Source organism: Pelophylax lessonae (genome assembly GCF_965119305.1).
Source record: "Pelophylax lessonae genome assembly, chromosome: 5".
In the NCBI taxonomy this organism is placed as follows: Eukaryota; Metazoa; Chordata; class Amphibia; order Anura; family Ranidae; genus Pelophylax; species Pelophylax lessonae.
In genome coordinates, this window is record NC_138772.1 from 538,522,108 (window position 1) to 538,539,533 (window position 17,426).

The following is a 17,426-nucleotide window of genomic DNA, read 5'->3' on the forward strand; positions in this document are numbered from 1 at the left end:
ATAGTCGTGCGGCGGTCGGCAAGTGGTTAAAACATCAAGACGCTCAGATGTGAACAGGGGCCATTGAAATGAATAGGATTTGTCTTGTTGGGGGTTTTTTGAGCTGATCCTAGAGCAGAAAAACTCCCCAAAAATGCCCCAAAACGCCTGCATGTGAACGGAGCCTAAGGATTGGTGATAAATCTTCAGTGGAGACACCTTTTTTCCCAGGATAACTCTTACAGGAGTGAATTTCCCTTCCTAGGGGGAGATTTCCTCTCACTTCCTGTTGTCTCCCTCCATTTGTAAGTAGGAGTCGTTTGTAAGTCAGATGTTTATAAACCGGGGACCGCCTGTATAGTGAATCAACCCCCATTGACTCTCCTATTCCATTGATTATCCATTGATTATCTAATAAAAAAGCATTTTGGACTCTTTGACCATCGGTTTGGTACCCCTATAGCTTCTTTCCTATTTAGCAAAAGAAACTTGATAGAGGATCTAAACCTCCCCTACTCCATTTTAGATTTTATTTAAATTTTTTACATACACATACTTTTTTTTTTTTTTAAATAGTTATTTATTTAAATAATTAAAAATTAAAAAAAAAAAAAAAAAAAAGTTTAAAACATATAACCTTTAAATTACTGAAATAAAACTGACCCCAGACCCCTCTATTTTTGTTCACTTTAAAAGAAAAAATTTAGAAGGGCAATGTTCACACTTACCTGATCTCCTTTAAGTCCTTTTAGACCCGGTAGACCAATGCCGCCTTTAGAACCCTGATAGGAAAAAGAAAATGTATTATATTCTGTTACAGATAGATTGATTGGGACATGGAGAGCACAATGGTTCAGTGATGAGCATTCTGGACTTTCAGAGCTGGAGTACTGAATTCAATCAGGAACACTATTTGTATTTTAGTATGTTCACCGAAGATTGGGCGACTTTCCTTCTGAAATCCAAAACATATTGGCAGAGTTGTATAAATTACTCGAAACCCATACTTGAGTAAAAGTACAAGTGCTCGATCAAAAAGTGACTTGAGTAGAAGTGGAAGTGCTCGATCAAAAAGTGACTTGAGTAGAAGTGGAAGTGCTCGATCAAAAGGTGACTTGAGTAGAAGTGGAAGTGCTCGATCAAAAAGTGACTTGAGAAGTTCTAAAGTATTCAATATTTTTTGTACTTAAGTATTGCAAGTAGTTTTTTTTAAATTTTGCTACTCAAGTACTGAAAGTAAAAGTACCAGTAGTTTTTTATAAAAAAATTGCTACTCAAGTACTGAAAGTAAAAGTACAAGTACTGTGTTATGTATTTATTAAAGAAAGAAGTCAAAAGTTTGAACATCATATTGTTTTTTATTATTTCACATGCAGCTTTTATTTATACATACAGTAGCATTTATTTTCGTATGCGCTGATAATACATGTTTTGAGCTTCATGAAACCTGCCATCTACTGTTCTGGCAGTGGTAATTTTTATAATTGTAACGAGTAACTATGCAGCACAAAAAAAAAAATCGGAGTAGAAGTATTGAAATCATTGAAAAAATGTAGTGAAGTAAAAGTGGAAGTAGGAGAAAAAAATTCTACTCTAGGAAAGTACAGATACCGCCTTTCGGTACTTAAGTACAGTAGTGAAGTAGTTCTACTTAGTTACTATACATCTCTGCATATTGGTGGCCTGACCTGGCCTGGTTTACATCCCTATAGGATGTGGCCTGTGTGTCCGAGTCTCCATAATGTAGGGTAACCAATGACGTGAGGCCTTCACTGCTACTTTATGGGAGGGGAAGAGAAATACTGCAGAGAAATTTCCACTAGAATTCAATCCACCAGTCACCAGCTAAACCTGAAATATTTTCGATTTAGATGCAACTGGACTTTAAGTTCACATTGCTTACCTCTTTACCTTCAGAGCCTGGCTTCCCAGGGAACCCATCCAAGCCTCTTTCACCCTGGAAAAGAAAAAATAATATATGTTATTAGTATATGGAAAAAAAAAAATTGTTCAAAGCAAAACAGAGCTTAGGTACATCAATATTCAAAAAGAACATAGTCGCACAAGGATTTTGGGCATCTTAACCACTTTAAGATCGGAAGGATTTGCCCCCTTAATGACCAGGCCATATTTTGCGATTCGGCACTGCATTATTTTAACGGACAATTGCACGGTCATGTAACACTGTACCCAAACGAAATTTACATTCTTTTTTTTCCTACAAATAGAGCTTTCTTTTGGTGGTATTTGATCACCTGTGCGATTTTTATTTTTTGCGCTATAAAAAAAAAAAGAGCGACAATTTTGAAAAAAAAAAAACAACAATTTTCACATTCAGCTATTTGACATTCCCCAAAAAAGAAATTTAGAAATCAAAATGTTTTTTAACATTTTAGGCCAATTTGTTTTCTGCTACATATTTGTGGTAAAAAAAAATAATCGCAATAAGCGTATTTTGATTGGTTTGTGCAAAAGGTATCGCGTCTACTAACTACGGGAAAGATTTATGTAATTTTTATTGTTTTTTGTTTTTTTTTTTACTAGTATTTGCGGCGATCTGCGATTTTTTGCGGGACTGCGACATTGCGGCGGACAGATCGGACCCCCAGCTGACATTTATGACATTTTTGGGGGGGACCAGTGACATTACTGCAGTAATCAGTGCTAAAAATATGCACTGTTACTGTAATAATGACACTGGCAGGGAAGGGGTTAACCCTGTGGGTGATCAAGGGGTTATATGTGAGCCTAGGGGAGTGATTCTAACTGTGGGGGGGGGGGTGTGGCTTCTGAAATTACCATAGAGACATGTGATCCTATATAGAAGGATCACAGGGGCTCTATGACCATCCCAGGGAGAAGAACGGTCGGCTGTTTTTACAACAGCCGACCGTCCTTCTCTCTCAACGGGGAGCGATCGCGGGTGATAGATGGCAATTGGAGCCGTCTGACACATGCATTGGCTTCCCCGCTGACGAGCGCGCACGCTCGCCCCCTAGACTCCGGAGAGCAAGTGCCATACATGTACGGCGATTTGCCTGGGAGCGGCTGCCTGCCCCAGTATATCTGCGGCGGGCAGTCGTAAGCCGGATAATGTTCTCTAGGACTAAGCCCATAGGCTGGGTGGGGTCCGTGTACTACCTGGTACAACAAAGTTACAATGAAACTCTGAAGATCCTGGTGTTCTTTTTGAATTTCGATGTGAGCGAGGAGTGTGGGCTCACCCCGGAGCTGAGTTGAAAGCACAAACAATGTTCTATTCCTTCTGTAAACTACGTAATACTATAAATAGGGATAAAGAGAGGAAGCCATGTTTGAAGTCAAGCCTAAATGGCTATCATGGCTCCTTCAAAAGAGTAACTACTCCTTAGGGCACAATCAGAAAATTGTGCGAAAAATACCGCTTTCAAATCGATCGTACAATAATCTGAGCGTTAGTCCACATCTTTTCAAGAGCCGATTGTGACAATTCATGCAAAATTTTCCAATGGGCCAAGCACGAAAATTTTTTTTTGCATGATACCACATCATAAGATTTTTGTTTAATCAGTACAGTTGTTGTCCAAAAATACAATATGAATACACTACAACACATTACATCGCTTTGGAATTTTTAGTTTGGATATCGGTATCTTCCGATATTTTCGGACATTTCAAAAAAATCCGGAAGCGCCAAGTTTGGCTGTTTTGAATGCTGTCATTTTTTTTAATTTGCCGCTGAGTACCCGGAAGTGATGTCATGACATCACTTCCGGTTTTTTTACATGGAGACCCGATCAGAGCCGAATGCGGCTTTGATCGGGTCTTCTCTTCGGCGGCCGTACAGGTAGGATGCCCGGGTCTCTCGGTGGGACGGGAGACCCGGGCGAGCCACGGAAGAGGAGGGACGTCCCCTCCTGCTCCTTGTAATTACAGCCGAGCGGTTTCTCAGCCGCATCGGTTGTCATTACAAGACAGCCAACCGTGGGCTATGGACGCCGGTACCGGGGTGATGCCTCTAGCTGCAGGCATCACTCCGGTACAGCACTTTCCCGAAATATCGGCAATATCGGTAACCTCCGGGGCCGTTTCCGATATATCAGGGAAAGTTCATATCGGCCCTCGATAAATCGGCTTTGCCGATAATACTTTAACCATTTGCCGACCAGTCACTGGGACTGTAATGCGGCAAAGTGGCTCGATTCCGTCCAGCGACGTAGAAATACGTCGCTGGACTCCTCCGCCTGTAGGCGGCGCTCGCGCGCCGCCGGAGGCGCGCTCCCGCTGTTTTCAGTCACAGTGGGAGTCGGGCCAGGGGAGGAGCGGCGGTGATCGCCGCTGCTCTTCCCCGATCGTCGGGGAATCTAGTTTGGAGATCCGCCCGCTTGTGTAAACAGAGCGAGCGGATCTCCTAAGTGACAAGGGGTGACAGATTGCAGGGTTCAGCATAGCTGAACCTGCGATCTGTCCCTGTGTCACAGTCACCTCCCCCTACACACGTTAGTAAGCACCAGGCATACATTAACCCCTCCCTCTCCAATAAAATTAACCCCTTCCCTGCCAGTGTCATTTTTACAGTAACAGTGCATATTTATAGCACTGATTACTGTAGAAATGTCACTGGTACCCCCAAAAGTGTCAAAAATGTCAGTCAAGGGTCCGATCTGTCCACCGCAATGTCGCAGTCCTTACTCGTTAAAAAAAAAAAAAACACCAAAAATGACAGAAATCTTTCCCTTAGTTAGTAAACGCAATAACTTTTGCGCAAACCAATCAAAATACGCTTATTGTGATTTTTTTTTACCAAACATATGTAGCAGAAAACAAATTGGCCATAAAATTTTAAAAAAATTAGATTTTTACATTTTTTTTTGGGGGGGGGGGGGAATTTCATTTTAAAAATGTTAAAAATTTTATTTTTTCAAAATAAACGCTCTTTTTTTGTTTATAGCGCAAAAAGTAAAAATCGCACAGGTGATCAAATACCACCAAAAGAAAGCTCTGTTTGTGGGAAAAAAAGGACATACATTTCGTTTGGGTACGGCGTCGCATGACCGCGCAATTGTTAGTTAAAGTCGCACAGCGCCAAATCGCAAAAAGTGGCCTGGACGTAAAACAGCAAAATCCTCCGGTGGTAAAGTGGTTAAAACATCACTGGCAGATGGGTTCCAGGATCACCGGCAGGTGCGTTCCACCACTGCCAGTGAATGTGTTCCAGGATCACCAGATTATAAACAAAGACAACGGGATGGACCGATGCATAAAAACTGAAGACTTGATCAGGTAGGCTATGCACCCTGTGTTTTAGTTGAAGTGCAACTTTCATTCTTCCATATGTATTAGACTTGTACAGTCTAATAAACAGTACATGCTTTATCCACAAAGGTTGTCATGATTCTTAAACCACACTGAGAATAAAGGCCCGTACACACGTACCGATCGTCGGCATACAAACGTCGGTGGACGAAGGATCTGCCGATTGTACGCGTGTTAGTATGGTGCCTCCGACAGATGTCTGCGCACAATCCGCGGACAAAAGTCTTTCGTGCAAACATGAAAATATTTGTATGCCGACACCAGAACGGACGATTGTTCGCCTGTCAGTACACAATTCGGCCGACAGACCGCAGATTTGCAAGACTGGGCATGCTCAGAAAATAGAAAACACAGGGAAAGTTAACCATTACATGACATCACTTCTGCAGTCGGCGGACAAAATTCTTGTGCTGTCCTTGTGCTGTCTTTGCACTTTTCAGCAGACACCGACATCCCGGGGAGAAAAGAGGAACATTTGTATGCCGACCATCGGTACGTGTGTACGGGGCTTTAGCAGAGCTTCTTTGTAATATACAGATCCCTGTGGACAAACAAATCATTTTTATTCTTCAATTATTAATAGTTTTTATACTAAAACGAATTATCCGACTTCTATTTTTGTATATCATGATAAAACACTCTGCAGTATTACATTGTATATTATTGCTGGAATGATTCCCTACAGCTGGAAAGTCTCCTACTGTCTATCAGATTAAAGTATAACATGATTACTCCGCAGTATCTTTATTAGTGATAACAGTATGAGGAACCCCCAGGTATTCATTTATGGATCTGTCCACACATATATTACTTAATCAGCTGCATGGGGATATGATCTCATTATACAGTATCTATGGATCCTGTTAAACATTTAGACACAATCCTTTGACCTTTATGCCAATTGCCAAAAGACAATAGTGTATGCACCCAGTTATATATATATATACACTATATTGTCAAAAGTATTGGGACACCTGCCTTTACACACACATAAACTTTAACCACTTTACCACCGGAGGATTTTGCTGTCTTACGTCTGGACCACTTTTTGCGATTCGGCACTGTGCGACTTTAACTGAAAATTGCGCGGTCATGCAACGCCATACCCAAACAAAATTTACGTCCTTTTTTTCCCCACAAACAGAGCTTTCTTTTGGTGGTATTTGATCACCTGTGCGATTTTTATTTTTAGCGATATTAATTAAAAAAAGCGCCAATTTTGAAAAAATAACAATAATTTTCTACTTTTACAGTTAAAAAATATCCAATATATTCATTTCTTGTCATATATTTAGGCCAAAATGTATTTAGCTACATGTCTTTGACAAAAAAATTCTCAATGAGCGTATTTTTAACCGCTTTATGCCCGGAAGGTTTTACGCCATTCCTGACTAGGCCATATTTCGCGATTCGGCGCTGCGTTATTTTAACGGACAATTGCGCGGTCGTGCAACGCTGTACCCAACTTAAATGTATGTCCTTTTTTTCCCCACAAATAGAGCTTTCTTTTGAAAAAATAACAATATTTTTCACATTTTTTTTAATATGAAATTCCCTCCCAAAAAAATGTAAAAATCTAAATTTTGTATCATTTTAGGCCAATTTGTTTTCTGCTACATTATTTTTGGTAAAAAAAATTGCAATAAACGTATTTTGACTGGTTTGCGCAAAAGTTATTGCGTCTACTAACTACGGGAAAGACTTTTGTCATTTTTGGTGTTTTTTTTTTTAACGAGTAATGGCGGCGATCTGCGATTTTTTTTTTTGCGGGACTGCGACATTGCGGCAGACAGATCGGGCCCTTGACTGACATTTTTGACACTTTTGGGGGTACCAGTGACATTACTACAGTAATCAGTGCTATACATATGCACTGTTACTGTAAAATGACACTGGCAGGGGAGGGGTTAATTTTTATTGGAGAGGGCGGGGTTAATGTATGCCTGGTGCTTACTGACGTGTGTGGGGGGAGATGACTGAGTGACACAGGGAGAGATCGCATGTTCAGCTATGCTGAACCCTGCAATCTGACCCTGCCTGTCACTTAGGAGATCCTACACTCGATTCCCGACGATCGGGACACAGTCATGTTGGAACAGGAGGGGCCATCCCCAAATTGTTCCAACAAAGTTGGGAGCATGAAATTGTGCAAAATGTCTTGGTATGCTGACAACTTAAGAGTTCCCTTCACTGGAACTAAGGGGCCAAGCCCAACCCCTGAAAAACAACCCCACACCATAACCCCCCCTCCACCAAATGATTTGGACCAGTGCACAAAGCAAGGTTCATAAAGACATGGATGAGCGCGTTTGGGGTGAAGGAACTTGACTGGCCTGCACAGAGCCCTGACCTCAACGCAATAGAACAACTTTGGGATGAATTTGAGCGGAGACTGCGAGCCAGGCCTTCTCTTCAACATCAGTGCCTGACCTCACATATGCGCTGCTGGAATTATGATCAAATATTCCCAGAAGAGTTGAAGCTGTTATAGCTGCAAAGGATGGGCCAACTTCAACCAATATTGAACCCTATGGACTAAGACTCGGATGCTCTCTCCTTTCCTTGCAGTGTAGCCGCTAATTTTCCTCTGACGTCAGCCGGGAGGAGGGGGAAAGTGGAGCAGAGAGCCGAGGAGTCACGTGAGCGCCGGGAGACGCTCTAAGATGAGGTAGAAATAGGCATTTTTTTCATACAGCACAGGCACTGGGACACATAGCATTATATAACAGATGGGATGGTATACAGATGATATCGTTTTTTATAGCAGCAGGAGGGGGGGGGCGAGCAGTGTCTGGAGATGACAGGCAGGCAGGGGAGGGGGGAGAAGACAAGCAGTGAGAGCTGTGAGGAGACATAGCGGATGACGGAGGCACGTAAACTGACCACGGTGTCAGGACTCAGCAGCCATGATATACCATGGTCAGTTTACAGGGGGGAGGGCAGAACCAGGCAGGATCAAACAGGTATTTCAGGTGATGCAGGGGGGAAAATTACACAGCACAAGCATTGTGCTGTATAACATGCTTTAAGGGAACAGGATATATATATATATATATATATATATATATATATATATATATATATATTTTTTTTTTTTAGGGTAACAAACACTTTAAACTCTTTGGCCTGAATGGCAAGCGTCATGTCTGGAGGAAACCAGGCACTGCTCATCACCTGGCCATAACCATCCCTACAGTGAAACATGGTGGTGGCAGCATCACGCTGTGGGAATATTTTTCAGCGGCAGGAACTGGGAGACTAGTCAGGATCGAGGGAAAGATGAATTCAGCAATGTATAGAGACATCCTTGATGAAAACCTGCTCCAGAGGGCTCCTGAACTCAGACTGGGGTGAAGGCTCAACTTCCAACAGGACAACGACCCTAAGCACACAGCCAAGATAACAAAGGAGTGGCTATGAGACAACTCTGTGAATGTCCCTGAGTGGCCCAGCCAGAGCCCAGACTTGAACCCAATTCAACATCTTTGGATAGATCTGAAAATGGCTGTTCACCGATGCTCCCCATCCAACCTGACAGAGCTTGAGAGGTCCTGCAAAGAAGAATGGGAAAAATTGCCCAAAAATAGGTGTGCCAAGCTTGTAGCATCATACTCAAATAGAGTTGAGATTGTAATTGGTGCCAAAGGAGCTTCAACAAAGTATTGAGCAAAGGCTGTAAATACTTATGTACATGGGATTATATTATTTTTTTATTTTTATTAAATTTGCAGAGATTTCAAACAAACTTCTTTCACATTGTCATTATGGGGTATTGTTTTAGAATTCAGAAGAAAATAATAAATTTAATCAATTTTGGAATAAGACTAACATAATAAAATGTGTAAAAAGTATATATGTGTATGTGTATGTGTGTATATATATATATATATATATATATATATATATATATATATATACTGTGTGTGTGTATATATATATATAATCATGTATAATAATATAAATATATATATGTATTTTTTAACTGTTTTTGCATAAGCATGCATAAGCAGATGTTCTGAAAGGCTCTAAGGGCCTCTGAACCTGGCAAAGATCTTCAGCTCACATTTACAAAGATGGCGTATTCAATGAAGTTGGGGGCGTGCGAAACACGGTGCATGCACAGATGTTCCGTGGAACTCCAAATGCAGAAGGCCAGGAAGGAAGAGCCCTGTGTTGCTTCTGGATGATCAAAAATGGTGGTGCCAGTAGAGGGGGAGGATCCATGATTAAGGGGACTGAAGTTCCTCTTTAAAGCATGCCCGGTGGCCTATCTACCATGGGTGCAATGTGTACGGTGCACACGGGCCCACTGTGCCCTCACAAATTGCACAATATGTGGAAATGCTGCACCATTTTGTGTCTTTCTTGCAGCTGCAACAACGATTTCAGCACTTCTTGGGGAGGAAATTGGGTTCACTGTGCCTCCTGCTCTGATTTAGCAAAATACAATGATCAGCGTTTGGGAAGGAGCTGAGTGGGAACTCTGCATCACTTACTCTTGACATTGAGCTAACTACTGACCCCTAAACTCTATGCCACTTACTCCTGATTTTTTAACTCTGCACCACTTACTACTGACCTCTGCGCCACCTACTGCTGACCCCTGAACTCTACATCACTAATTCCTGACCTCTGAACTCTGCACCACTTACTATTGACCTTTGTGCCACTTAGTCCTGACCCCTGATGATTATATTGACCCTTTAATTCTGCATCACTGAATACTGCCCGCTGAACTCTGCATCACTTACTCTTGACCCCCTGAACTCTGCATCACCTACTACAGACCCCTTAACTCTGCATCACTTACTACTCACCCATTAACTCTGACCCACTTACTCCTGACCCCCTGAACTCTATTGGGATGCACTTCGCAAGCCACGCTTTCTTCTTCTCTGGCTGAAGAACCCAAGATATGATCTTGCACACGGCTTGAAGAAAACACCCCTAAGCAGCCCTGTCTTGAGGGCAATGTGCAGGGTACCGTTAAAGACCTCTTGAGAAAATACTAGTTGTCTGGTCCTATTATATTAGGAAAATTGTATCAAGCAGTAAATGTCTAACTGGTACTTCAAGGGCTTGTTCACACATGTGACAGTGCTAGATGCCCTTCTGAAAAGCATTCTGCGGTGGATGTCTTTCCATAGGATGGTAAAGCAGTGGCTTGCAGGCATATAGGAGGCTGCCATGTAAGTGACAAAGGGTGATGCACAGGCAGAGCCAGCCAATCTCCCAAAATCTTGTTTTTTCGGCACCCTTGTGCTGTGCTGCTGCAGCTGAAATTTGCTACAGAATCTGTTGACAGGCAAGTAATGCGCATCCTACTAGTAAAGGAAGTCGGCAAGATGGAGGGGTAGACTTTTATTTTATACGTTTTGGTCCACTTGAAGCATGGTGGGGATCTTCTTTCTAAGAGTCCTGTGTTTGCCCTATAATAGCAGTTGTTATGGAAAAAGCTCATAAATGGTACCACTTCTGGTCTTCTGGTCCGAAGTCCAATTTCCTTTTTATTGGCCAACCACAGATGATGTTCCTCCTGGAATCACTTCACTCCCCTAGGTAATGCCCACATGTGATGTTGAGTCTCCATGATTGAAAGAACGGAAATCCAATTACTGAATGGGACGGACCAAAGACAGCCAGACTAGTGAGCAAAAGGCTAGAAGATACTGGATGTCCTCCAGACAGGAAATGAGGTGGGTGCTATCTCCCTTGCTGCATCTTCTAATGCACATTGTGAGAGGCTCACAGTGTGCCTTGACATCAGAGTAAATAATTTCAGTACAGGGGAGGAGTCTGTACAACTGTTCAAGATCGAAGGAAAGGCTGGAAATCAGACTTAACTTCAAAAGCAAGTTGTAAGCCGCCCTCTTTAAGGGCCTCATGCTCCAGTCTGTAACATTTTCTTTGACAGGAATAAAGCTCTAGGCAGGAAATGGTTAAGCAGATGTGGAATTCTATCTGCCAGGTAGGGTTATATAAAGTGACAAATGTAATACGTAGCAATGTCACGGTTCCATTCTGAATATATCAGAGGCAGAAACTAATTCCCGACCCCAGTGATGTGTGATAGCGCAATGAAAGGAAGTAATGTATTGCTCCTGGGAGCTGGATCCCATGCGGACGCACAAAGGCTCTTACACTCGTTCTCCGAGGTGTCTGGCGTATCATCAGAAAGGTGATTGAGGCTTTGTAGACACTTTCCGACATCTGAATTATCGCAACTGCTATTTCCCAGCTCTGTTCCCGAAATTATTTTTCAATTCATTCGCCCCGCGTCAAGGAGCCGGTGGCAATTTACTTACCTGCCCAAAGTTCCATCATTCAACTTACAGACTATTTTAACTTCAGTTTTTAGTTATATTTTGTAAATATATATGTACTCTTGGGCAGCCATATTGTTTTAAGGCTTAGTTTACACTTATGGTTGCGGGAGGGGACTGTAAAAACAAGCAGTTGAGCTACGTTTTGCTGCCTCCCAACTGCCCCCTCTAAGCAGCAAATGCAACCATATCAGAGTATAGACATGAACCCGACTAAATGCTTTGCAAAATGAACCCCTTCTGTCACGCCGAACTCAACACATTCAAGTGCAATGCACACAGTTGTGACACATTGGTGCGGGCTTTAGGGATTAAAACAGGTGGTGAGAAGACAATATAAGTATATAACCTATAAATGTAATCCATGCGGATCGCGCTTCAGAAAGCTACCACATTTGGAAACTATCCCTTATAGGGAAGACAAAGTAAATAGTATGGGCCACACTAATTACAGTATATCTTGGTCCAAGCTGTTGAGCAGCGGTGGTCAACATTCATGATATAGAGGGCTTCAAGTGCGACCCCTGGCCGTTCATAATATTCAGTGAATGTAATACTACAGAAAGCTATCTGAGACTGTAAGAATGCAACTGGAGATGATCAGGGACTATGACCATGTTGTAAACAATTGTCGGAGCATACAAACTTGCTATAGGAGTTGGTGGAGAATGGGGGGCATGCTTGAGATTCATGGGTTGGGAACAGGTTTTAGAAGACATGCATAAGCTTAGGACACATTTCAGAAGACATTCATAGACTGGGAACATGTTTCATAACACAGGAAACATGTTTCAGAGGACATTCAGAGACTGGTGACACATTTCAGAAGACATTCATTGATTGTAGACACATTTTAGAGTACATCCATTAACTGGGGACATTTTTCAGAAGCCATTTATAGACTGAGAACACATTTCAGAATCCATTCATATACTGGGAACATGTTTCAGAAAACAATTATAGACTAGGTGCTTGTTTCAGTAGATTCTTATAAACTGCTGATAGGTTTTAGAAGACATTCATAGACTGGTGGTGACATGTTTCAGAAGGCTTTCATAGACTGGGAACACGTTTCAGAAGACTTTTATACACATTGTAGACTGGGGACATGTTTCAGAAGACTTTCATACATGTTGTAGGCTGCGGACATGTTTCAGAAGACATTCATAGACTGGGGACACCTTTCAAAAGACATTCATAGACTGGTGACGTTTCAGAAGACTTTCGTAGACTAGTGACAGGTTTCAGAAGACTTTTATAGACTGGGGACTTTTTCAGAAAACTTCCATACAAGTTGTGGACTGGGGACATGTTTCAAAAGACTTTCATACACATTGTGGACTGGGGACATGTTTCAGAAGTCATTCATAGACAGGTGACACGTTTCAGAAGACTTTCATACACTAGACTGGGGACATTTTTCAGAAAACTTCCATACAAGTTGTAGACTGGGGACATATTTCAGAAGACTTTGAAAGACTGGGGACACCTTTCTAAAGACATTCATAGATTAGTGACACATTTCAGAAGACTTTCTTAGACTGGGGATATGTTTCAGAAGACTTTCATATACGTTGTACACTGGGGACATGTTTCAGTAGACTTTCATAGACTGGGGACACCTTTCAGAAGACATTCATAGACTGGTGACACGTTTCAGAAGACTTTCATAGACTGGGGACATGTTTCAAAAGACTTTCATACACGTTGTAGACTGGGGACATGTTTCAGAAGACATTCATAGACTGGTGACATGTTTCAGAAGACTTTCGGAGACTAGTGACAGGTTTAAGAAGACTTTTATAGACTGGGGACATTGTTCAGAAAGCTTCCATACAAGTTGTGGACTGGGGACATGTTTCAAAAGACTTTCATACACGTTGTGGACTGGGGACATGTTTCAAAAGACTTTCATACACGTTGTGGACTGGGGACATGTTTCAGAAGTCATTCATAGACAGGTGACATGTTTCAAAAGACTTTCATACACTAGGGGCATGTTTCAGAAGACTTTCATACACGTTGTAGACTGGGGACATGTTTCAGAAGACATTCATAGACTGGAAACACTTTACAGAAGCCATTCCTAGACTAGGAATACATTTTAGAAGACCATTATAGACTAGGAGCATGTTTCGGAAATTTTTTATAAACTGCTGACACCTTTCAGAAGACTTTCACAGACTCGGGACATGTTTCAGAAGGCTTTCATAGACTGGGGACATGTTTCAGAAGACTCTAATACATGCTGTAGACTGGGGACATGTTTTAGAAGACATTCATATACCAGGGACACATTTCAGAAGATATTCATAGACTTATAACATGTTTCAGAAGACGGTGATAGAGCGAAAAAAAAAAATGACATTGCACTCCAAAATATCGCTTGCTATTAAACTGAATAAGAGTGAACAATATCTTGTTCACACACCTAAGTGCTAGAAAGTGAGTTTTAATGTGGGGGATGGTGCTAATCCCTGTTAATGGAGGCAGGTGTACTAAAGTGCAAGGTGCTAAATAAATAAATATTAAAGGTGACTTAATAAAAAGTTCAGTACACAATAACAATAATTAAATATATAGTGCAAAAACGATCACTTGATCAGAACATGTGCAGTTATAAATCAAGTCCCAAAAAATGATCTGGTGCAAAAAAGTTCTAGTACGATTTCTCCATTGTTCCAATTGCTGGTAACAACAGGCAAAGCTTCAAAACATAAGGGGTGTAAACTCACCGGATTTGGTGGGTCCTGAATGCCGTATGGCAACAAGACCTTCAGAGCTTGTGGCTTCACAAAGCCTAAGATGACTGCTGTTTCACTATAATCCTCCACTTCTGTATTAGGGATCGATCCTCGAGGTCCAATGCAGGGGGGAAATAAAGTGCTCCAATAGTGCAGTACCGTTAAAGGTGATTTTATTTGCCAAAATAGTAGAGTGGTGAACGCCTGGGAATGGAGAGCGGCGACTGCCGGTTTGCGTCCCACCAGGCTACCCAGAAGCGTGCGGCGTGCGTTCCACCTGACGCGCGTTTCGTCAGAGCGTGATGACGTCTTCACCTTTAATATTTATTTATTTAGCACCTTGCACTTTAGTACACCTGCCTCCATTAACAGGGATTAGCACCATCCCCCACATTAAAACTCACTTTATAGCACTTAGGTGTGTGAACAAGAAATTGTTCACTCTTATTCAGTTTAATAGCAAGCGCTATATTAACCCCTTAGGGGGCTAATTATCTTCATCTATTTTAAACTATCGCAGCTGCTTTTCACTAAACACTTTATTTATTTATTTATTTATTCTCATATTTAATATTTACACCATTAATATTTATTAATTAGATCTCTCCAGAGGCGCGAGGCTATATACTACCTTAGTATATATATTTTTCACTCCAAAATATCACTGCGATCTATGACCAAAGAGGAAAGGGATGGACAACACAGGAAAAAGTAAGAAAGTGTAAAATAAAGAAACAAAACCATTTAACAAGAAGCCAGTGTAAAGGAAATTTTCCTTCACTGGCCTGAAAAAGAAGCTAGATAAGTAATTACTAAATAAACATTTACATATTTATATATTAACAGATTCCTGACAAGCAGTCAAACAAACCATCCCTGACCTCTCTATTTGCTTGTACAGTACTTGTACTGTACAAGACAGCCGACTGTAGTCTATGGACGCCGGTACCGGGGTGATGCCTCTAGCTGCAGGCATCACTGCGGTACAAGCACTTTCCGAAATACCTGTAATATCGGTCACCTTGATGGCCGATTCTGATATATCGGGGAAAGTGCATATCGGCCCTTGATATATTGGCTTTGCCGATAGATAATCGGTTGATCCCTAGTCTGTATTGACCTCAAACACCCATAATGTTTCTGGCAACTAAAGTTAAATGGGCAAGCTTAGTAGCAATGTTTTGCATTCATAAGAAAAAAGCTAAATTTTCAATCAAAATAGGAAAAAGATTTAAAAATTATGCTGGGAAAATGCTGCTTCAAAACCATCAAAGATAGGAGTTAATAACTTGGATTCAGTTGGTATCTTTAATATTAATATGCTTTTCCCTATACACTATTTCCCTTATAGAAGAAGCAGAGTAATCTCTGAATTCACACATAAAGAACTACAAGACACCACAGAGTGCTTATACAGAGTGAGGCTTGTGTCTCAGCATGTGCCGCCTTTACTTCCCACCTGCCAGCAATGCACAGGAGGGGTCCTTGGTAATGGACAAGAAACAGCTGCTGGACATCACTGAAAGACTTTCGGGCAAGCCAGGCATCACCCGGGAGGCCTGTTAATTCAAGCTCTCTACTCAACAAATTAGCTATTTGTAGCGTGTCCAAATTTAGACTGTAAAAAGTAAAGCAACAAGCTGTCACTTAGTATTTGGAGATAAATGCCAGATATGGCAGACCTAAAAGGAAACTTATTACAGTTTTGAAGATACATACAGCAAACTATATCGTCCAGTTTGTGGACAACTGACCATCGCACTTACTGTACTGTGTATAAGCTTAGTGGACATGCAATTCTAAAACCATGGACATTCATATCAATCTGCCTTCCTTTGCAGCTATAGCATCCTCCACTCTTCTAAGTAGGCTTTCCCCAATGGAATGTGAGCCCATTTAGCTAAAATAACATTTTTGAGGTCAGCAACTGTTTTTTGTATGAAGAGACCTGGCTCACAAGTCTTTCCAAAGGTGTTCAGTAGGGTTTACGTCAAGGCTGTGTGTACAGTCTTTTGTTTTGTTCTTTGGCTGTGTGTACAGTAGGCCACTGAAGTTCCTCTACACCAGGGATCTTCAAACTATGGCCCTCCAGCTGTTGTCGAACTACACATCCCATGAGGCATTGCAAAAGTCTAACATTCACAGACATGACTAGGCATGATGGGAATTGTAGTTCCCGAACAACTGGAGGGCCATAGTTTGAAGACTCCTGGTCTACACCAAACTCATCAAACCATGTCTATATAGAGCTGGCATTATACACAGGGGCACAGTAATGCTTGACCAGAAAAAGGTCTTCTCCAAACTGTCACAACAAGGTTGAAAGAGCATTGTCTAAATCATCCAATACCAACCAAGGTTCTGTGAAACCTAAGGGTTCCTGCAGAGGTTACTAGGATTTCCTTGAGCTGAGGCTGATTGACCTCCTGACTGATGTGGCTGAATAGTTCTGGGCCCAATGCCACTTGGCAAAGCAATGATCCAATGACCTTTTTGCTGTCTGTAAGCATTCTAACCACCACTGTAAGGGAGCATTGTTCCCACTGACAACCAATAAGGACCACCAATAAGGGAAATTACCACCAATATAAGGGGTAGTCTTACCACTGACCACCAATGTAAGGGACATTCTTACCACTAGCCACCAATGTAAAGGACATTCTTACCACAGGTTTTCAATGTAGGGGCATTCTTCCCATTGATCACCAATGTAAGGGACATTCTTACCACTGACCACCAATGTACGGGACATTCTTCCCACTGACCACCAATGTAAGGAGCATTCATCCCACTGACCACCAATGTAAGGGGCGTTCTAACCAGTGACTACCAATATAAGAAGCATTCTTCCCACTGACCACAAATGTAAGGGTCATTCCTCCCACTGACCACAAATGTAAGGGTCATTCCTCCCACTGACCACCAATGTAAGGGGAACTCTTCCCACTGACCACCAATAACGTAATTTTAGAAGGGGGTTTCCTAAGACCTGAAAATTATTTAAGGGGAAAAATGGTTGAAAGGGGTTAGTCTTTGAATGCAGCATTAACAGAATCCTTCACTTGAAACACTTGAACTCCAAAGG

The 17,426-nt window shown here is 41.7% G+C and overlaps 1 protein-coding gene across 1 annotated transcript in view; it reads right to left on the bottom strand.

The window, feature by feature from the left end:
• Nucleotides 1–17,426, bottom strand: part of COL22A1 (collagen type XXII alpha 1 chain) — a 624,908-nt gene that overhangs the window by 267,566 nt on the left and 339,916 nt on the right. The window contains exons 18-19 of the mRNA XM_082257569.1: nt 1,883–1,936; nt 708–761 (exon numbers count right to left, since the gene is read on the bottom strand). Coding sequence (XP_082113695.1) covers nt 708–761; nt 1,883–1,936 — 108 coding nt within the window. The remainder of the gene's footprint in view (nt 1–707; nt 762–1,882; nt 1,937–17,426) is intronic.